At 35.0% G+C, this 22,664-nt stretch overlaps 3 protein-coding genes across 7 annotated transcripts; 2 read left to right on the top strand and 1 right to left on the bottom strand.

The window, feature by feature from the left end:
* The first annotated feature begins 3,618 nt into the window (after nt 1–3,618).
* On the top strand, nt 3,619–6,284 carry LOC117932860 (VAN3-binding protein-like). 3 transcript variants are annotated; one of them, XM_034854180.1, is made up of 7 exons: nt 3,619–3,869; nt 4,310–4,650; nt 4,742–5,120; nt 5,275–5,436; nt 5,541–5,590; nt 5,695–5,752; nt 5,849–6,284. In XM_034854180.1, the coding sequence occupies exons 2-7, from the start codon at nt 4,393–4,395 to the stop codon at nt 6,082–6,084; spliced, it is 1,143 nt and encodes a 380-aa protein (XP_034710071.1). In that variant the 5' UTR covers nt 3,619–3,869; nt 4,310–4,392; the 3' UTR covers nt 6,085–6,284. The 3 variants fall into 3 exon arrangements, with proteins under 3 accessions (XP_034710071.1, XP_034710056.1, XP_034710063.1); XM_034854165.1 differs by lacking the exon at nt 3,619–3,869 and adding an exon at nt 4,012–4,197; XM_034854172.1 differs by lacking the exon at nt 3,619–3,869 and adding an exon at nt 4,012–4,197 and having other exon boundaries at nt 4,307–4,650.
* Nucleotides 6,285–6,773: 489 nt separating this feature from the next.
* Nucleotides 6,774–17,210, bottom strand: LOC117932881 (formyltetrahydrofolate deformylase 1, mitochondrial-like). 2 transcript variants are annotated; one of them, XM_034854193.1, is made up of 8 exons: nt 16,946–17,202; nt 16,760–16,872; nt 15,775–15,925; nt 15,619–15,692; nt 15,360–15,519; nt 14,965–15,063; nt 14,766–14,852; nt 6,774–7,086 (listed from the first exon to the last, which is right to left on the bottom strand). In XM_034854193.1, the coding sequence occupies exons 1-8, from the start codon at nt 17,102–17,104 to the stop codon at nt 6,940–6,942; spliced, it is 990 nt and encodes a 329-aa protein (XP_034710084.1). In that variant the 5' UTR covers nt 17,105–17,202; the 3' UTR covers nt 6,774–6,939. The 2 variants fall into 2 exon arrangements, with proteins under 2 accessions (XP_034710084.1, XP_034710091.1); XM_034854200.1 differs by having other exon boundaries at nt 7,013–7,099; nt 16,946–17,210.
* A 2,393-nt stretch (nt 17,211–19,603) lies between these two features.
* Nucleotides 19,604–20,669, top strand: LOC117928453. Of its 2 annotated transcripts, none has more exons than XM_034848335.1 (2): nt 19,604–19,865; nt 20,358–20,669. In XM_034848335.1, exons 1-2 carry the CDS (start codon nt 19,711–19,713, stop codon nt 20,374–20,376), a joined length of 174 nt encoding a protein of 57 aa, XP_034704226.1. In that variant the 5' UTR covers nt 19,604–19,710; the 3' UTR covers nt 20,377–20,669. The 2 variants fall into 2 exon arrangements, with proteins under 2 accessions (XP_034704226.1, XP_034704231.1); XM_034848340.1 differs by having other exon boundaries at nt 19,604–19,869.
* The last annotated feature ends 1,995 nt before the right edge of the window (nt 20,670–22,664 follow it).

Genomic DNA, 22,664 nt, shown 5'->3' with positions numbered 1-22,664 from the left:
CCAGATGGAAATTATTAAGTCATTTAGGGCCCAAATCCATCTTCTGAACCGCAACCAACCTTTGTTTGAAAGCGGTGGCCAGATGGAGAACGACATCATTGCTGAGTTGTTATGCTTCCACGAAAACGGGGGAGACCGTGTTTGTTTTTTTACTTTTTAATGCTTAATAGTATTAAATATTAGAATATTTGTTTTTTCAATATTTTATTTCTATTAAGCATTAAAAAATAAATTATTTTTTCTAATTAGAAAAAAATCAAATATTTTGATTTTTTCTATTCAACAAAAAGTATATAATAAGTCATGAAAAAATAGAAAAACAAACAACCTAAAATTTGAAAGCAAATTACTTTTAGCAAAAAGCTAAAAAACAAACACCCTCTTATTAACGAGCGATCATGTATTATTTACTATATATATATATATGATTATTTTTATATATTGAATCACATAATATAAAAAAAAATTATTCATAAATTTTAATTATTTTAGTCATTAGTATGGTTAAATGTAAGAAAATTTTCATATTTTTTTAATAAAAAATATTGGAATACAATATAATTTTTAATTTAAAAAAATATTGTCTATTAAAAATGAATATATATTTCATTTTATTTTCTTTTTATTTTAAAAACTAAATATAAGTATAACCAATGATGAAAATATCACGGATATATCGATATTTCGATTTTACGGATATATCGGAGACATATGGATGAATATTTTGGAAAAAAATATCGATAAACCTAAAATTGATCAAAATTTATAAAAATATAAGAAAAACTTCATAAAAATGTAATTAGAAGTATATTAATATTTTTAAGTTGTTTTATTAAATAATTTGATATATGTATAATATGATTTATCATATTTGATAATAATATCGTATGTATAGATAAAAATATGAATTTTATAAGTGTATATTATTAAATTACATATAATATTATGATATTTGATTGTAATATGTCTAATTTTAAAATATATATTAATATTAAAATTATGATCCATTTAATTCAATTGTATTAAACAATATAAAATAAATTATGCTATATGTATCATTTTTTAATATTTAATTAATTATTAATGATATTAAAAACATTATGAAGAAAATTATATAAATTTTATATTTTTGGCAATCAATTAAAAGAAAAATTTTCATTTAATCATAAAATAATTATAATTAATTTGCTCTTTAAAATATTCTTTTAATATTTTCTTTATATAATCAGTTTAACTATATATATATATATATATTTAATGTATATTATATAACAAGGGTGAATTTGCCCAGATGGTTAGTGGCTTGAATTTTTGGTTTGGGGTTCAAATCCCTTCATTTTGGCAATATATCGCGAGATATAGCCGCTTTTGAGGTATTTCTCACGAAATATCACCATACCGATATTTCTCCATGAAATATTGTGTCGACCCCTCCCAATACAAGATACATTGCCGACATATCGATATATTTTCCTCCTTGAGTATAATACAATATACCCGATTGCATATACTATTTTATGATTTTATACTCACTAGATATAATATCTCTTTGAAAATGATATCCTAACATATGCATTTTTTATCTGATATATTATGATACATATTCTATCATATTATATTCAACAAATCTAAATAAGTAATTAATAATTACTAGTCTTATTTAATAATAAAAATTAAGTTTTATTTAAAACAATATGATTAACCTTCTAATATAATATATTTATGATTTAATTGATTTATTTGTTCAAAATCATATTATATGGGTGGATCCAAAAATAATATGTTAATTAAACGATTTATACATATTAATACAAATTTAATTTAAATGTGACAATATTCAATTCAAATCAATTAAAAACGTACTTGTTGATTTTCGTGCAACGATTCATGGTGAAAATTAAAGAAAATGAAAAGAAAAACACACAAATTTAACGTGGTTCGATTAATTGTCTACATTCACGGGAATAGGGAATAAGATTTTCACTATATTACAAATTAGGATTACATAAAATGGTATTTATACTAATTCTCAAGTAATGAAATTCCAAAAATATCTCTATACTATGAGGGCATTGTCCCCCACACCCCCTCAACCTATCGTTTGTCCACAACAATAAAAATACAAGTTTGAATAACAAATATCGTCGTTCCGCTTCGTTTCGGTATTTATCAAATTTTCTCCATATATCTTTCACTCAATATGAGTAACATATTACAATACTACTAAATTTAAATCATGTCAAGAAATCATATTAAACTTTTTCATCTTTTAGGTCACCTACCGAAGCACATCAAGAATCTCTGGTTGGCAGTGATATTTCGTAATGAAGGTGGAAACCATGCCACGAGGACGTCGACTGATAGACACATCTTCATTCTGAAGCATAAATATGAGGTGTGTGTAGCTTGGCAACCTCTAATAAATCGAAACGTGGTATGACTGGATAAAAAGCAAGCTTAGAAGTGTACTTTACTACATTCGAAGTCATCAAAAACCAGCAGCCTTGTTTGAATTTTTGCCTATACATTTGTGATCATAGACAGCAGATGAGGAATAATGCCAGCTTCATTTAAGTTTTCAATTTCAAAATCATGTCTGGGGACCTCACAAATGGGCTTCCTTGCCACTCAACACATTAAAAATGTTTTTCTTTTTCTTGAATACGGTCCAAAGTCCTATGAAATAAACAAAATGCTTTGAAATTGAATCACAAAAGTGGAATAATTGTTTTCATCTTTTTTTATACTAAAATAAATCTCATAAGTGAACCCACCAAAATTATGGGTTTAGTTCTTTTGTGATTGTAACGGATGTGACGTGCCACGGTTCATTTACGTGTGGACCTTTTGGGACCATTACATTCATTAAAGAAAGGGAGAAGGGTCGGTAGTTTGGCATTTCTGGTCAACTTTTGTACTTGGGCTCCTGTTGATTTTGATGTACATTGCCCAACAACAGGGTTGGAAGATGGAACAAATTGAATGTATAGGTGTTCATTGATTAGATTAGATTAATTTCAATTGCTTTATATGAGTAAAATTTTAGGGTATTGAATTGGTACTTATTGAAAATGTAAGTGGTTTATGATGAAATCTAAATTATTAAAAAATAATACAAATATATAAGATCAAGATATGAAATAAGTGTATAACATTATTTTGGTTTATCCCTGGTTTTTATTTGTATATAATCCGTACAATAATAACACCCTTTATAAAATTCTATTTCCTTAAAATTATAAAACTAATTTAGATTTACATATCATTTGAAAATTTTGAAAAATAAGTCCCTAATAGCATATTATTAATCTCTCAATCCTTAGAAAATTTCGTGGAATCTCTCCTCTTGAATCAAGCTCCTCCATGCATGGCCCATATCGCCGACCACCGACAGTCCGTCTGGTGGAGCTGAACCCCGGCCAAGGAAGGAGATATAAAAGGAGGGCCGGCCACCTTGGTGATATAACATTACAATATTCATCAACTCAAATGCTTGCTCATAGGTACGTGAGCTGAGCTGAGCTGCATGACTACTACAAAACAATCCCCGCTGAACCCGGGGAATGTTCTCAGCTCTTTCTATCTTGTATTATTAGTTTTTCATTAATATATCTCGTACTTTCGCCAATTCCGCTTACGCTGTCTCTCTACTCTTTTTGACTCTTGTGAAAGAAATCTAACCTCGATTCATGCAAGGTTTTGAGCACGAGGTTTCGTTATCAATTCATGTAATCCACAGTGTCTCCCCTATGTTTTTTTTGGTCTTCCACCCTCTTGTCTCCCCTCTCTTTCTCCCTCTCTATTATATAAGGTGTTTGTCTCAAAGGTGGTGGTGCAGGTTCTGAGCTGTTGAGGTTAAGCTTGCTGAGGTATGTCTCACATGGGTTCTCTATAATTCTCTCGAGTGTTACACGTTTTGAGGTTCTATAGCTTTCCAAGTCTAATCTCATCTGACCTTTTCTCCTTTTTCTCCTTTTCTCTTCAACTACATTTATCCTTATCTTTTCTTGTGGAACTAACATACGAGTCTATGCCACACCTACTTTTCTTACTTTTGAGACTGAATCTAGCTAACAGTTTTTCCTTTTCCCTTCAAAAAGTAAGAAAAAAGTACATCTAATATGCTTGTTCAATAATGGCCCGTTTCTAGTTCTCTGTATCTGAACTGGATCTTTCTGCCAGTGCTTCTATTGATAAGTATAGCCTTGAATTCATTAACCCATTCATATTCCTCTTCTACTCAATAATGGGTCTTGTTTTGTTTACTTCAATATATATGCTTACCTTTGCCTTCAACTGATCAAAGCAGGAAAATTTGCTGGAACACACAGCCAAGAAAATCTTTCAACAGATTGAGGTATCTGAATTTGCTCTGTTTGCGGAAAAGATAGAATGGAGGGTGGTCAGTTTTGGGGGCAGAAGATGGGTAATTTGCATGATCTAGAGCACGCAGAGGATGGTGATGAGCTGAAACTGTGGTCACAATTGCCATCCATCCCTCAACCTCAAACGCCGAAGGAGCCAATGGAGTTCTTGTCCAGATCCTGGAGCCTTTCTGCTCTGGAAATTTCAAAAGCTCTTAAAGAGAAGCAGTGTGTTCTTGACAAAAATCCCAGCATAATCCCAGAAATGGTTGCTGCACCACAGCTTGTAAGTTATCCTTTGGTAACAGCTGTTTTGCTTTCTTTGCTTTCTGTTCCCCCTATCTCATATATGTATATATGGACCATATATTTTGCAGACAGGAAAGGTTATGAACTGGGTTAGTACTCGAAGAACAGTATCAATAGGAAAATGGTTCCACCACAAGGAGATGGGAAGTAGCGGGGTGAAGAAGAAAGATAGGATGCGGGTGGAGAATGCCCGGGTGCATGCCACCATGTCTGTTGCTGGACTGGCTGCAGCCTTGGCTTCAGCGGCTGCAGCAGAGAACTCCAGTGGATCAGGCTCGAAAATGAGCGCGGCTTTGGCATCAGCCACAGAACTCCTGGCATCACATTGCATTGAGATCGCTGAGTCAGCAGGAGCTGATCACGATCGGTTGGCATCGGTTGTCAGATCAGCAGTGGATATTCACAGTCCTGGTGATCTAATGACTCTCACTGCTGCAGCTGCAACAGGTACTTGCTCTTCAGTCTAGCATCTTATTCTTTTCTTTTCTTTTCTTTGGATCCTAGGACTTTCTGGAGAAGTCTCAAGTTACAACTCAAGATCTTGAATTTTTCTCCCCAAAAACCACTAGTTAACTAGAAGCCTTTTTCCAATGAAACCCAGCTTTGAGAGGAGAAGCAGCCCTGAAAGTAAGATTGCAGAAAGAAACAAGAAAAAATGCAAGTATAAGTCCCTATGAAGCTCCTTTTGTTGCTGATTTCCACAGTGAAATGGAAGAACAGGATCCTCCCTGCACAGGTGAACTACAGCAGCACACACAAAAGGGTAAACTTTTCACTCAAAGCTCAACATCAGTTTCCCTAAATTTTCGACATCATATCAGTAATTTTGATCACTTGATCTAAATTACCTGCAATTGGAATTCTCAGGAGTGCTTCGGTGGAAGCGTGTCACTATCTATATCAATAAGAAATCACAGGTATATAAACTCAACTTATCAGTTTCTCTGATATAAACTTATCAATTACTATTGGTTAGCAATATAAACTTATGGGTTCCTCTGATATACGACTCCTACGGCAGGTAATAGTTAAGCTCAAAAGCAAACATGTTGGAGGAGCCTTCTCCAAAAAGAATAAATGTAAGCACTCATCTTCGTATTTTCTTCTGCTGTGTGCACCCTTTTGGCTTGAAAAGCTTCAAATTTCTCCCTCCTGATGTAGTCCTTTGGTAACAGGTGTTGTTTATGGAGTCTGCAATGAGACCGCTGCATGGCCCTTCAGAAAAGAAAGAGAAAACATCGAAGCCTATTTTGGACTGAAAACTGCACAGGGTTTTCTAGAGTTTAAGTGCAAGAGCAAGATCCATAAGCAGACCTGGGTTGATGGGATTCAGAATCTCCTCCGTCGAGTCAGTTGCATTGAAGCCACTGAACACTCGTTGGAAATCTTAAATATCAATAAGAGCATTTGATTCTTTTGTGCATATGTATTTTAAGAATACAGGAGATAAAACCTCGCTAATGTTTTGTACTGTGTGACCAAACATATAAGAAGAAATGCTATTTTAAGTAAATGAGAGAAATAATTATACCTCATTCTCCCACAATCATATTTGCATCACAGTCTCATAGTAGACTCCGTCGAATGTATAATTATAATATTGAAATGAAACTAGGCGATTTTCTATGACTAAGTTAGCAGTAGATGCCTCAATGAGGCTGTATACATGCAATACATAAATTGGCATATTGACATCACAATCACAATATTATGCACCTTAACTGACAGCATTGATGCACAACATTTTTCTGAATTTTATTTTCCATCAAAACAAACAGAGAGATGATCAGTGATGGAGTCAAATTCTGATCCACAACTCAACAGCCAACTTATAATGCATGACCAAGTTGACAGACCCAAAATCAGAAGACTTGTTTTGACTATTTGGTGTCAGGAAGAATCAATAAATGGCTAAGCTCCTTCAGGTTTTTCTCAAAACCAGGTTTTAAATGGACAAAAAAAAAAGGTTTAATCAATTTGGTCCTAGTCCAAAAGGAAGTTTATGCCAATCACAGAAAAATAAGATAAGATACATGAACATCTCAACAAGTTGCTGAAAATAATATTTTGAGGAAATTTTCTTGCAAAGATGTTGTTTCATGACCAAGAAAGTCATGTCTTCTTGCTAAATTTTGAATGCTGATATATGCACTTAATTTATTGGCAGGATATATTAAAATAGAATATCTTCAATGAAGCATTGTAAGAAATTTACAAAATTGCACTCCCTTTCTTTCAAAGTGCTCTTTTTTCACCCAATTTCCCCTCAAAACACAACAGTTTTGTTATCCTCATAAGGTAGCACCCGCAACTCACAATATGATTTTATGGCCTTAGCAAGGCATTGCTTCTCTAGGTTCTCTGATTTCTGCACAAAACTCTTCAAGTTATCTCTATGGCAAACTCTCTCAACCTGCAAAATGGAACTAAACATGTTTTAATGTATCATTCATAGAGGGAAGCACCACCCTACTATTTTTATTGGTACGTGTTGAAATGATAAATCTTAGAAAACTGTTTTGCACATACAGAAAACATTAAAAATCAAATAATGTAACATGTAAGCATGTCTGATCAAACTCCTCTCAAGGTAAGCTTGAAATAGCGGTAACGGCAGCCTTAAATCAGCAGTTTAAGATAAGAACAACCACTTTAGAGCTCTATCCTATGTACCACACAATATAGAAGAATATATCATGGTCCATCCAGATAGGATCCTCCATTCAGATTAAAGCACTTAAAATATTTCAGAACAGGAAAAATTATGAGCTATAACAATTGTCACACCAAAAATCAGGTTTACATTTATTTTTTTATTTTTTTCAGTCAATAGAAATTGGCTTCACAAATCTTATATATTTTCCAAAATTAAAAAAAAAAAAAAAATGCATGGCATTGTTAGCAATTTTCCAAAATCAAATGTTTATGTTAAACCATTCTCCTTGATCCTACTCTCTCAACATTCCTCAATATGTTTCTGTTCCTTGATCAAGCATTCACCTTTGAGCCCCAGTAAAGCTCATACATTATCTTTGGCCACAACCAACTGTTCTACACAGGACAAACTTGCCATGAAATGTCACAACTTTACAGTGCTATGCTAAAATGAGCTGCACCTAATGACCATTCGAAAGGATGACTTGTATGAATAGAACTATCATGGGTTCTGTTTGAAAATGTAAGATTTTCTGAATCTTAGGAAATCTGTGTGCGACTATAAATTCAAAAGAGTGTAGTTTCCTATTCAAAATAGAATGATCCCTGATTTATGGGGATTGAAAGGGATTGATAGAATAGTCAAAGTTCCTAAGTATATAAAGGTTGTATCAATTATTTTCTTTGAATAATAAGAATGATCATATTTTCCCACATGGTATCAGAGCACTCTGGGAAATTACTCTGATAATTCTACAGCCTTCATTGCTGAAATTCCTTAGAAAAATCATATGGCCTTAATAGCCAACCTTCTCTACCTCTCCCTACTCCAACCACTAAAACTCACCAGAACCAATCCACAGGAGAACTCCAAAATCTTTAAGTCATGTATTGAATGGTAGGAACTACCTGCAATAGTCACAACTAGTGAAGACATTTCAAAAAGGAAAGGGGAAGCTAATTCATTTGATTGGACTGGACCAAACCTAGATGATCTGAAGTTTATTGTATGGGATGAGGAAGATTCGATGATTATGCCCCACTTTGGAATTCTATGCAACATGAAATTAGTGGAACTTGCATGTTTCTTACAACTGCAAAAGAGATTTGAGAGACAGTTCAATAAACCTAGTCCAATGTGCAATACGCAACCCAGATTTATTAAGTTAAGACTAAAATATCAGCCACCAAATAAAGTGCACTCTCAGATATTGAGTATTAAAATATTATGAAAGGATTATGGCTTCAATTAGACTATTATCAAAATTTTAAAATAAAGTGTAGTGAGTATGCTATGATGTTACAAAAATTTGTAGAAAGCGAAGGATTTTTTAATTTCTTGAAAGATTCAATGTGGAGTTTGATCAAGTCTGAGTGCAAGTTATAAGAAAGGAGTCTTTACCTTCTTTGAAAGATGTTTTCTTAATAATTCGAGCAGAAGAAGGTTGAAAAATTGCCATGCTTGACTCTTGGTCTATGGATGGCTCTGTTCTAATTTCCACAAAGCCAGATGATGGGAGATTCAAACTTAATAGTGAGGGACAAAACAGTAACACAGAAGGTGGGAAGAATATATTTTCTAGGCCATCTAACTGTGGAGTGTGGTGCACTTATTGCAAAAACTGCATCATACAAAAGAGACTTCTTGGAAACTTCATAGGAAACCACAAGATATTGGTCAGAATGGTGGCTTCAAGAGTGGATAAAAACAAAGTCAAGCAAGCCTAACAAATGTGGAAGATCACTCTCATGAGAAACCAAGTCTCAATGGTACAAAAATCGGGGAACATAACAAAGAGGGGATTGAAAGACTGAGAAACCTCCTTATCACTCTTAAGATACCAGCATGATCATGCTTGTTGGCCAGGCAGGTAAGTGTCCTATACCTTATGCTCTTAGTGCCTCAAACACGTCATTCTCTAGTTCTTGGGTCATCGAATCAAGGGTGACTAATTACATGACTCACCCCTCACACCAATTTGTTACATATAATCCATGTCCTGGAAATAAGAAGATTAAAGCTGTTGATGATTCTCTAGCAACTGTTGTTGTTCAAGGGGCAATCACTCTTTACTCCCTCTCTTTCATTAAAGAATGTTTTACATGTTCTTAAACTCTCCATCAATCTTTTGTCTATTCATCAAATTACCAAGAACTTAAACTGTAATGTAACTTTCTTCCCTATTTATCATATATTTCAAAATCAAATTATGATGAGGATGACTTGACATGCTAAGGAGAAGGAAAGGCTCTATTTTCTTGAAACAACAAGTAGCAATTGTGACCAATTTCTACTTTCTTATCTATCAAAAAATTTCACATGAAATAAAGATGAAATTTGGCTTCATTATTTTCGTCTTGGACATCCACCTTTTAATTTACTTCAAAACATGGTTCCCTTGGTTGTTTAAAAGTGTTGATGTTAATAGTTAACAAATTGTGATGTTTGTAAGTTTGCAAAACATCGAGTTTCATTTTTTTAAATAATACATGATCATCTACTCCATTTGCATTAGTTCATTCACATATTTGGGGTCCATATAAGGTTCCTAATATTTCGAGTGTGAAATGGTTTGTCTCATTCATTGATGATTGAACTAGAGTAATCTGGATTTTTCTTTTAAAACAAAAATCATAAGTGACCAATGTTTTCCCTATGTCAGATCTAACAATGCAAGGATTATTTCAATCAGATCTTGTCACCTTTTCAAATCTCCAAAAAGAAGGTATCATTCGCCAACCATCTTGTGTGGATACCCCACAACAAAATGGGGTATTGGAACTTAAAAGCAGGCATTTGCTATAAGTTAACTTAGCTCCCTCATTCAAAAAAAAATGTTCCCAAATCATATTGGGGTGAAATTGCGTTGACAACAACTTTCTTAATAAATCAGATACCTTCTGAAATTTTACAATTCAAGAGTCCTATCAAAGTGTTCTATGAATTTTTCCCTTATTTCAATGTTTTTTGCAAACTTCCTCCTAAGATCTTTGGATGCTTATCATTTGTATATTTCTTTTTTTGATAGATAAAAAGCAATAGTAATGAAAAGTGCTAGAAAAAGGGGTGCACCAAAGTACACACAATGTATATAACAACCGCCAAAAAGCGCCAAAACAAGGGATGGAAAAACAAAAAATACTCCCTCCCTCAAACCGCACCCGTCCAATCAATAAAATCAAATAAGGACAGTGATCTTTATCCTATAAACAGCTTAGACGAGGAAAACAAGCTACATAGAACAAGACTTTCAGTTTATGATCAAAGAGCTTCACATTCTCAAATGATCTTCTATGTCACTCCTTCCAAATTATCCAAAAAAGGGCATAAAATAGCAGCTCACCAAACCTTTTTCTGCTTCTTCCCTACAAAAGGGCTATATCAACCTAACAAAGTCTCCCTAACTGAGGAGTACATCACCCATGAAATACCAAAAAGATAGAACAAAAGTTGCTACAACACCCTCGCCTTGCTACAATGCAAAAGAATGTGGTCAATTGACTCCTCGTCAGTGTGACATGAGAAACATCTATTGACCAGAGGCCAACCTCTCTACTGTAACTGATCAAGAGAAAGTTTTTCCTTAAGTCACCTCCCAAGCAAAAAAGCTCACCTGAGGTGAAACCCAAGCATTCCACACGATACCTATTAGGAACGGCTCTAATCTCCCCACATTCAGGCTAGAGTAAAGGGACCTAACAAAGAAGGTTCCACTCTTTGTCTCCAACTAACACACCTTGTCCTCTCCTCCCTCAACTACCACCTTAACAAGAAGTCTTGCCAAGGGCTTTAAAGTGTGTCTTTATGGGTTACTTTGCTACAAAAAAAGGTTACAAGTCTTATCATCCACCTTCAAGGAAGTTCTTTGTATCCCATGGATATCATTGCTGTTGAAAAACAATCTTTATTTCAGGATCCTTACCTTTAGGTGGAGCCATCAATATCTATGGAAGATAAGGACTTGTTCGCTCCCCTGAGAAGAGAGCGCGTTGGGCTTCATCCAATAGTTCAAATTCCAGCAAAACCTTATTTCTCTCCAATCTTGCCAACCCTAAGCTTCCTTTCAGCCCCCAAGAATTCACCAATAATCTCCCCAATTTCTCCAAATCCTCTCCTCCACCTGACCTAGGGTTCCAGCTCCCAACGATGCAATGTTCCAATTTCCTCAAATTTCTATGGATTTCCTCCAGTCGTACCTCCATTTTGACTGAGTTTTTATCTCTCCAGATCGGCCTCTTCACCATTTCCGCGTACATTCTCCCCAAAGCAAAGTTCCCACCAACCTTTTCTTCTTGTACGTTGTCCTTTCTGCCGATTGATCCTCCCTTTAGTTGTAGATTTTCCGCCATAGAAGCCCATCCCCCTTTTTCACCTCTGCCTTTTGGGATGTAGATGTTGTATTGCTTCCGCTCCGAGTCGATTACCCTTAGACGGAGGAAGCACCCCGCTTTATTTGCGCTTTGCAACAGAGAGTAAAATCTCCCCTGTTCCTTCCATTCCCTTTCCCATCTGCCTTCTTTCTCGTCCTTAATGCAGTGGTTTAAACCCTCCAGGAGAAACCCTAAGATCTCCACTCCCACTTGGACCCAAGACGAGACTCCTCTCTTTCTCTCCACTATGTAGATTTGGGATTTTCCTCTTCTCTCTACTAACGCGAGCTCAAACACCTTGGACTCCACTCCAAATCTGCTCCTCTTCCTTCTTCTTCGAAGCGCCTCACCATCTTCCGCCCCCTCGCCGTCGCGTTCTCGCTCTTTCTCTCCCATCCTCATCCGTTCTTAACACAGAAATCATATAGGATTTTTACAAAAAAAAACAAACATGAGAAGTTGTTGATCTTCAAAGAGGAAAAAGACCAGTCAGTGTAAATGGATCTCTATAGTTAAATATAAAGTTGATGGATCCTTAGAGAGATATAATGCAGAGTTGGTAGGTAAGTATATTCAAACTTATGGAGTGGATTATCAACAAACCTTTGGCCCCATGGAAAAAATGAATACTATGTGTGTTTTGTTGTCTTTGGCAACCAAACTTGATTAGTGTTTGTACCAATTTGATGTTAAGAACACATGTTTGCACCATAACTTAGAAGAAGAGGTATACATGAAGGCTCCATCAGATTTTGATAAGAATAAATTGTGTAGGTTAAAAAAGACATTGTATGGGCAAAAACAATCTCCTAAAGCATGGTTTGGAAGATTTACAAAAGGTCATATTAGAGATAGGTATAAGCAAAGTCAAGGACGTCATAACCTATTCAAAAAACACTTGACCATAAGGGGAGTTACAATCTTAATGGTGTATGTCGATGACATAATTGTGATGAGCAATAATCTAGAAAAGCAAGACTTGCTTTAAAAACAACTAGCTAAGGAATTTGAGATAAAGGAACTTGGGAAACTCAAGTACTTCTGAGAAATCGAAGTGGCGCATTCAAAAGAGGGAATTTTTGTATTAAAACACAAGTATGCAGTTGATCTTCTCAAAGAGACAGGAATATTGAGATGTAAACTGGTTGATACACCTATTGAGCCAAACCATAAGCTTAGTCAAATGGATAAGGATGCAACAATAAATCGAGTAAGGTACCAGAGGTTAGTTGGCAAACTGATTTATCTATCACATGCACGGCCAAATATTGCCTATACCATAGTGTAGTAACTCGGTTTATGCCCAATTCAAACACATCTTTAAACGGTTTACAGAATCCTGCACTATCTTGAATCTACCCCAGGGAATGGAATATTGTTAAAAACGAATGCAGAGCTAGGTTTAGAAGCTTTTACAAATGTAGATTGGGGGGATCTCCTATGGACAAACGGTCGACCCCAAGTTACTACACTTTGCTGGGAGGAAACATAGTGACTTGGAGAAACAAGAAGAAAACAGTCATGGCAAGATCAAGTGCCAAAACTGAATCACACATGGAATTTTGTGAATTTTTATGGCTAAAAATCATTCGTAAAGATCTCATAATCAAGTGGCAAGGACCAATGAACTCTATTGTGATAACAAGTTTGTTATCAATTGCTCATAACTCGGGTCCAAATTATCAAACCAAACATGTAGAAGTGGATATACACTTCATAAAAGAAAAGTTGGATGGTGGACCAATATGCACACCATATGTTTCAACAAATGGACAATTTGCAAATATCTTAACTAAGAGATTACTCAATCCCTCGTTTCAAGTAATCAGAAGCAAGCTAGGAATGGGTGATATTTATTAACCAACTTGAGAGAGAGAGTGTTGGAAAATCTAAGATTTTCTTAACCTTAGGAAAATCTGTATAAAACTGTAAATTCAAAATAGAGTACTTTCCTATTCAAAATATAATAATCCCTGATATATAGGGATTGATAGGGATTCACGGAGATTAATAGAATAGTCAAAGTTTCCTAAGTTAGCCCATTTATTCCATATATAAAGGTTGTACCAATTATTCTCTTTTGAATAATAAGAATTATCACATTTTCCCGCAGGTTCCAAAGGCACCATGAAACAGAAGGAGTTGTTGCTCCATCTTCTCACTCATTCACCCTACCTTGATTCTATTCTTTTTATTCCAAAGTCTAGTATCTTACATTTTCAGTAGTGGTCAAGAACATATGGAAGTAAAGGAGGTTTGGGGTTCGTATGCCCCTTTAAGAACTCGTTTTTTTGCTTGGGAAGCAGTTTGGGGTAAAATTTCCACTATAGATGTGCTAATGAGGAGGGGATGGTCTATGGCTAATAGATGCAAACTGTGCAAAGAAAATGAGGAAACGGCGAACCACATCCTAATTCATTGTGGTAAGACAAGGGATCTTTGGAACTTGTTGTTTTCTTCTTTTGGGGTGGTGTGGGTGCTCCCGGATTCCGTGAGAAATTTGCTTCTTGAGTGGAAAATGAAAGGCATGGGAAGAAAAGGAGTGTAGTTTGGAAAATGGCGCCTATTTGTCTGTTTTGGTGTATTTGGGGAGAGCGAAATCGAAGAACCTTCCTAGAGGAAGAGATGTCAAATACGAGCTTGAGGAAACTTCTTCTTCGGTCCCTGCTTGAATGGTCTCAACAATTTGTGGACTTGGACTTGGACTATCTCTCTTTTCGGAATTTGTTGGGTGATAGGGTTGTTGTTTAGCTAATCCTTATTAGACTTTATCTTGCTCTTGTTGCCTTGTTTTGGGCCTTCTTTGTATACAGCCTGTATACATAGGGAGCGTCCCCTGTTTTCTGGCGTTTTTTTAATCTAATGGTTCTCTTTGTCTATCAAAAAAAAATATGGAAGTAAACTTCAGCTATCAATGAACAAGAGAATAATCACTATTGAGTATGCTGAACCTAACTTGTTAGAACTCCAAAACAGGTAGCCAAAGATTAAATGCAGTTGAGTTAGATTTCCAAGCCAAGGATTAAATACAGGTGAGATTACAGAAGCAAACAGAACAATACTCACCATTTGTCCAATAATTGGCCCAGCGTCAAGTTCTTCAGTTACAAAGTGGCTTGTTGCACCAATCAATTTGACTCCAGCATCAAAGGCCTGTCAACATTATCTAGCAAATTAAGTATGTGAGATGAGTTTTCTAACAAAGCACTGAATGGTTAAATTGATGAAAATCAATGTAAGCCATGAAGAAGGTGGAAAAATAAACCTGCTTAGAAGGATTCCCACCCTTGAATGATGGCAAAAGACCATGATGAATGTTAATAATATCCTTCCCATAACTCTTCAAAAAATTTCCAGATAATATCTGCATAATAATTGATGTCATGGATGCCATGGATTACACTGCAGTTGGTGAATCAATTATATCAACAGTTCTGCATAAAAAGGGTACCAATATGAAGACACTGCAAGACTAGGATGGATGGATTTCAAGTTAACTATCCACTGACTAGAGGGCTCAAACAAGAAGATTGAAAAATCTGTTTGCTGATTTAGTTTTTGAATTTGAATTATGAAATAATGTACTACCCTAGATTCTTCCTTTTCAATATTATAAAAGTAATTGACATGATTAGGAACTCAGGATATCATCTTATTTACCTGCATGTATCTAGCAAGTACTAGGAAATCTGTGTCCTGAACCAAATCCAAAATCTCCCCTTCCCTTTTATTCTCTTTAGTTGTATGCAAATAATGATACGGGATTCCATGCCTTTCAAGAAAGCGGAACACATGGGTGTTTGGACCTCTATCATGATTACTGTTAAAAAAAATGCATTAGAAACCATAATTAATATTCTCTAAACCAAAATATTGACATTTTTAAAGCCAGAATGTGGTAATCTTCCTCAAAACTCACCTTATTACACAAGTTATATCTATTGGAAGCCTTCCATCCTGCCATCCATGTAAAAGATCGACCAAACAATGGTCCTGCAGCAAGATGATGATCTTCAGTAAGCTAAAGATTAAAACAACAAGACAAGAATAATAACAAGCCTTACCTGTTCCTTACCTGTTTTGATGCAAGAACAGAAATCTTATATTTGGGGTCAAGAATAGGCACCCGAACAACAGATTTCATTGCATTGAACATATTTGATAGTTTTAGGAAGTCCTCATCCATTTGCGCTCGTGGCCACTTCGCAGGGTCAAAAATAAACTCACTGGCATGTGGTTAACAATTAGATTCTGTTCTACTCCCAGTTCAAATAAACTCACTATTTTTCTTTTTTAATTTAAAAAGAAAACATCAAGAAATGTTTTCGAAAACAAACTGGGCTGGACTAACCACTCAAATTGTGAATACCAGGAACCAGCTCCTATTCCAGCTAATTCAACCACCAGTTGTGGTACTACACAGAATTATAACAGATCTTTGAACATTTCTTATAGAACCATAGACTACCCATTGAAATGGAATTGCTCATAGATTTCACAGACATAAGCAATTTACCACTAAAAATGAGACCATTAAAGAAAGAAAAGGAAAAAAAACCCAAAACTGGTAGTATTTTTTGAAATCCTAGGACTAGTCCCATCCTATTATGTCTCCAATTTTGTTTAATGATGAATAATATGGATATGTACCTTCAAACCCTAACCCAAATGCAATGAAGCCATTGAATTTTCACAAGATATTCAAACTCACCCTACAGGTTTTCACCAAACTTGTCCTTGTACACTTACAAGTTATAACAGATACTCAAGAGTTCGAATTATTCAACTAATTCATCCTCAAGTCAGTGTTTTGCATGCGTCCTTTAAAAATGCAACACCATTTTTAAACCCATTTCTAAGAAATTGTTTCCCAAACAAAGATTTGCGAACACATACTCTGCTTTGCTTTCAGATTTTCTGTTTCCAAAAGTAGAAAGCAGTTCTGTTTTCCGTTGCCAACTGCATACTTGTTTGAACCCAAAAATTCATGCATTCAAGTCATACCCAAATTTCCACCAACAGATAATATGATCGAAATTCAAAGCATAATATGAAGTCACCTTCTTGAATAAAAAACTTTTTTGTTTTCAGGCACGAAAATATCAGCCCCCAGTATGTTTCCGCCTCTGGAAGCGATGCAATCGGAGAGTTTGGCGACGATTCCGACTCCATCCTAATACAGAACCAGTTCAATTTTCATCTCGCAACCAAACAAGAATCCAAGCATTGCGAGAGAGATGACTTACTGGGCAATGAAAGACGTGGATTCCATGGGCGAGACTGGATTCACTGGAAGAGTTGAAGCAATGAAGGGACTGTTGGGGAAATTTCAGAGATTTGAAGGACCTGTTTGTGAATCCAAGAAGTTGGGGCAAGCTCGTGGAGAGTCTTCGTCGGAGGCTCATTGTCGTTCTCTGCCTCCCCAGATGGTAGACGTCAGCCACCCATTAATACCTGCAAGCACAACGTCGTTTTGACCAAAACGACACCGTTTCGGAGTTTCTATTAGATGAGTCATCGACTCATCGCTGTAGCTGAACCAATAGGAGGAAGAGATCTACGATCCTTTCTTACTCTGTTTTGTCTTTCAACCCGATGAATGTTAGCCGTTAAATCGAATATCCTGGCAATGGACTCTGTGGGCCAGCTGGCCTATATTTTATCACCATGACCCCGATGTATTGATGTGAGAGAAGATGGGCTTGTATTTCCAGCCCATCCCCCCAGCTCTTTTGGCCCATGCACGTGTCCACCCATTCTTGAGTACTGTTTGCCTTGCCAGAAGTTAACAAATCATTTTAAATTTAAATAATTTTGTAAATATGTTTAAATAGTTTTATCAGGAGAGCTCATGATTAACAACTATTATTGAGTTTGGGCCCAAAATAGCCCTTGTAGGGCACCAAAAATTATTTTTAACCACCTTCCTAAACTTACGTTCAAATTAATCATTTTGTTGTCATATATAAGTCATGTCATTTATTTATTTTTATTTAATTAGATTGAAACCGGAATCTCAGATGAGGTTTCATAATTTGCATTGAAATTACATTTTCAAAATGTTATTTCATTTTTAAACCGGTTCAAACGAGGAAAAAAAATCAATATAGCATTCACATGGACAAAAGGGTAACATAAGTTTCCAAAGAAGCATATTTCCTATGTCATAGTGTTGTGTCATTTGGGCTTGAATGTCTATATCTAAACATATTCCTAAGCTCTTTGAATGCCCGTGAACATGGATGTTGAGGGGGTTGCTCCTGCTATACCCTTGGTGAAGGTGATAGTATGTCTACCTAAGAGGGTTGATTGTTGTAGTCCACTCATGTTCTAGGTAGAATGTTTCCTTTAAGATAACTTATGGTTAAACAATCTCTTAAGCCTCCTTGAAGTTGTAACCCTTGACATAATACCCTAATACTGATATGTTTTCTTGAATCCCGAGCAAGACTCTAGAGTCCAAAATAGTTTTGGTAAATCTTGATGGTGGAATTGGTTTTCCTATCAATAAACAATTTAAAAGTACTTATCGAGGCAGGTGAAAGGTGGGTTACCCCATCCAATTTATTATATATATTTCTATTTTGCCAAAAATAAAAATAAAATTAAAAATAAACAAAGGAGTGGGTATAGAAAATTCCTTTACCCATCCTATCTTACTCTGTTATTATTATTGTTGTTTATTTTTATTTTTTTTGCAAAATTTTAAAATTTTGTTATTTTAAAATTTTAAAATTTATTAAAAATAAATATGATTTATAAATATTTATAATTTATTTTTATGAAAAAGTAATATTTTATTTATGTTAAAATAATTTGAAAAATGAAAAAATCAATTAAAATAAATTTTTATTTACAATTATATATAATCAAGACAAAGTGCAATGGGCAGATTATATCAAAACCCATTTATCTTTTTATCCAAACTCTTCCTATCAGCAACAAGGTAGGACGGATATTTTAGAAAACCCATCTCATTATCATTATCATGTCTCACTCTACTCCAATCTTCCTCAAGTTATTGACATTTCAGTATCTCGTGTAGCTAACCTCATACAAATGAAAACCTTATATAAAAGACATTTAATCAAACTTTTATCATACAAATATTTTCTCTTTAGAATTTTGATTTCGATATCAATTTTAGATTCTAATTGAATCCAAAATAAGAGTTATTCCAAATTAATAAAATTACTTACCATCTTAGAAGTTTCTTTGATTAGTTTATTCAATAATGGATATGTTATTTTTTAACACCATTAACAATTTTGTTCTAAAAATCACCAATCCAAAACTACTTCACTTTCATAGAAACTTGTTCGCATAGCTTTTGAGTTAAAAACTCTACAATTTATCATAAAATAACGACATGATTAAAAATATATATTAGTCGTAATCGAGTTATAAAAGATAAGTATAGGACACATGAAAGCAATAAAAAATAATCGAACAAAGTTTACATGCAAAACAAGGAAAATAACGTCGAATGCGTACCAAGGACACTAAAGCACATTAGGGTTCTTAAAACCACACATTTTGTTTCAATTTTGTATCACATTGCAAACATAAAAAATAAAAGTATAGGTGTTGATTGGTATAAGTCTTGTAAGAGAGAATTGCATCTGATGAAGTAAATTTACGTATCTTCCTTTTATATTTAATGAATTAATTTTATATTTAAAATTATTATAAATCCGTACGGTTTGTAGAAGAGTTGAAAGAGTTTTTATAGACTACAGCAATTATTATGCTTTTAGTATGATGTTAAGAGTAGAAATTGGTGTGGAAAAAGAAGCTTAGAAATGCCCCCATAAAAATCAAAATTTCCAGAAATCTCCCAAAATTTTGATCCCCAAACATTTCTGCCGTGACCTTCATACACAGACCAGAGAATGCCTGTAAGTTTCTCTCCCTCCCATCTCTGTCTATCTCCAGATCCCATGTACAAAAGCAAAGTACTAAGCAAAAACACGAATCTGGGGTTAGGGTTAGGGTTAATGTTTGGTGTGTGATGCAGGTGAGGAGAGTGTTAGAGGTGGAGCCACCGAGCCCATTTAGATACGTGATGGGAGCATTGATCATGATGATCGGAGTGGTGTTGCCCGTGGGCTACATGATGTTCCGCAACAAGCGCGTTCCTTCATCTTCTTCCTACTCCAAACAGACGTAGGTGTGCGCTTTAATTATTTATTTTATTTATTTTTTGAGACCCAGGAAAAGAATTTTCATTTTTGGTAATGTTATGTGATTTGGTGATTTATGGTTTGATTGGATTCGAGAAAATAAGAAAAAGAAATTGGGACAATTTGTGGATTTGATGTTATCTGTTTCTACTGAGGAAGTGCGGATAAACAAATGAAGTTCAAATTTTGAATCTTAGATTTAGTATTTTCTGGGAACTGAATGAAACCTTTATTCAGCTGACCCAATACAAGTCTTCAGGTGGGATTTTCCTTTTTAGGTAAATCCACTAGGAAAAAAAAGAGAAAGAGAATATGAAACTTGGGATTCGAAATTTACTATTATGTATTTTCGTTTCTTGTGCTTTTCTGGCAACCTATTGGAAGGTTAATGGTTCTTTTTTCTTTTTCTTTTTTTTTTAAAGTAGAAATTTTCTTATTGGGCAAACTGATCTCAGAAACTGAGTTGGTATTTCAGGAACAAAGGGTTGATATAAGAGACGTTGACAATGGAGACCTCTAGATTCAATTTGCAGGTTTATGAGTATGAAGAAGAAGAAGAAGAAAAAAATGAGGAAGCTTAACAGATCTGCACAGTAGAATGTAAATGTGTTGAAACTCCAATTCTGTTAAATGGGTTGTTTAGGATTCTGATTCAAGTCCTAAAATGATATGCTTGTGCCATTATTCTTTTCCTCCTTGATTTCTTTATAAAGGTGCTATGTTAATGTTTGTCATATACTCTTATTCCTTCTTGCTTGAATAAATTTGTTCATGCTTATTTCTTTCATTTTTGTGTCCATGGTTTTTGGTATGATTGCTCTTGACCATAGCCATGTTTGCAAGGAACCCCCTTTTTTTCTTTTCTTTTTTTGCATTTTTTGGGTGAATATAATGAGGGATCGATCCAGTTTGATTTGTTCTTTGTACTGGAATTAGAGTATACTACCCTTATCCGGTGTCTTGACTGATTTTCAAACTCGTGAGTTCTCTTTGCTAGAATTTCTAAGTAATGAACAGTGTGTGACTGATTTTCAAACTCGTGAGTTCTCTTTGCTAGAATTTCTAAGTAATGAACAGTGTGTTGGTGTAAGGTAGGACACACTCTTAAGGTGGATCCCAAGAAGAGTGGTGATAAGGGATGGAACTATGTTGAAATATTTGATGTGGTGCTTTTTTATATAATACTCTCTTTATTTAGCTACCCAAAAAAAAAACTGTTGTCTTTGATCCTTGCTCGAAATAAAACGGTGGCGATGTCTATAAGTGAAGTTCTTCACTCATATAATGCCCATTGATTGAAGTTGGTCACTTGGTGGACTGAGCGATTGAATTTGCAAGTGTGGGTTGCCCTAGATTTATGGTGGGAAATGCCATAGGAATACTGGCACTTGAGCCTTTTCACTAAAGGTCTTGCTCTCTTATCCAGTTATCTCTGAAATTCTTAAGATGGATACAGAAAAGTTGTTATTAAATAGCTGGAGTGGTGTTGGCTTTGAGGCCTAGCTCAAGGGGAGGGTTTTGTGGGAGTTACCAGGTTTAAATCCCAGTGGGTACAAAAATTTACCTATCAAAAAAGATTTGTTGGAGTGCTGTTCTGCATGTTTGGAAGATCGGCAACAGAGATCCATTTTTTTTTCTGTCTTCATTGATTAAAGCTACTATATGATAAGACATCCCAATGTTCTGTCCAAATTCTTTCTTAGAGGTTAAAATGCAAGGTGCTACTGTTTCAAGTTGAAATGATCGTGTGCAACATATATATATAGATGAAGATGCTCAAGGAAAAGGAATGTTCTAAAGCATCTATGCCTTGTTTTTATTGAACATGGTTGGTGGTTCATGACTAGGAAGCATGCATAGCTAATGATGAATTATGGCTGATGCTGGACCTTAGGACCTCATCAGTATAATGATGAATTAGGCTCCTAAAGCATCAATTCTGTCCAGACTGACAGAGAACATCATTTAATTTGTGACCTATAAATTTTTCTCTATAGCTCCAATGGGATCTAATACCATAGCACTGATTTGGTTCTTGGACCAAATCTGATTTGGGATCTTTCAATTGTTTGCATTATAATAAAGGAGTAGAGTTTGTGTTAACCATGAAATGACTTGAGGATGATTACTGATGGCTTATTTGGGTGTGGGTTACAGTTTAGTTGTGTTGTTTGAAGGGTTTTATGCTTGGCTTACATCTTTAAGTTTTGAGTCCTTGCTTATTGTTGCTGCATCTCGCTCTTCATGTAAATCTTAAACTGTTCCTCATTGCTCGTCGAAATTATCAATTTTTCTTTGATTTTTCTACCCAAATTTGATGGATCTTATTGCACTAACTTATTGGACCATTTTACTGAATTGTTGAAATGTACTTTCGTAAACTATCCTCACTTGCAGTTGATACCTAGTTTCGATTGAACTTTACCTTGTTCCCCATTAGGTAGAGAATATATTCAGTGCATCTATTAGGATGATTGATGAGTGGACCACTCACAAAAATTACTAATCTACTTTATTGCTTTTGGCTTATCAAATGCCACTTTACATTAATTGTGGCATTTGGATAAGCATCATATCTGTGCAGGGTGTCCAAATAGGTATCACATTGTGCTAGGCCCATGATTTGTAAAGCGAGCTTTAAAGAAACATAAAATCAAGTAATTCATACAAAAGGGTAAAGTCATGTAAATCAATTAAATCAAGTAGTCCAAACGAAATGCGATAAAGTGTTGACTGAGAAAAGATTCTTACCCTGCAAATCCACCAGGGCTATTGTTGCTCC

This window comes from Vitis riparia, chromosome 2, assembly GCF_004353265.1.
Source record: "Vitis riparia cultivar Riparia Gloire de Montpellier isolate 1030 chromosome 2, EGFV_Vit.rip_1.0, whole genome shotgun sequence".
NCBI lineage: Eukaryota > Viridiplantae > Streptophyta > Magnoliopsida > Vitales > Vitaceae > Vitis > Vitis riparia.
This window is presented reverse-complemented; position numbering and strand designations above follow the sequence as displayed.

Coding starts and splice junctions, on each gene's coding strand:
- LOC117928453 (XM_034848335.1), top strand. CDS start 19,711: ATGCAGGTGAGGAGAGTGTTAGAGGTGGAGCCACCGAGCCCATTTAGA.
- LOC117932881 (XM_034854193.1), bottom strand. CDS start 17,104: ATGAGCCTCCGACGAAGACTCTCCACGAGCTTGCCCCAACTTCTTGGA. Junction 15,693..15,774: donor CTGTTCTTGCATCAAAACAG/GTAAGGAACAGG, acceptor ATCTTGCTGCAG/GACCATTGTTTGGTCGATCT. Junction 7,087..14,765: donor GGCCAATTATTGGACAAATG/GTGAGTATTGTT, acceptor TCCATTTTGCAG/GTTGAGAGAGTTTGCCATAG.
- LOC117932860 (XM_034854180.1), top strand. CDS start 4,393: ATGGAGGGTGGTCAGTTTTGGGGGCAGAAGATGGGTAATTTGCATGAT. Junction 4,651..4,741: donor TGGTTGCTGCACCACAGCTT/GTAAGTTATCCT, acceptor TATATTTTGCAG/ACAGGAAAGGTTATGAACTG. Junction 5,753..5,848: donor CTTCTCCAAAAAGAATAAAT/GTAAGCACTCAT, acceptor CTTTGGTAACAG/GTGTTGTTTATGGAGTCTGC.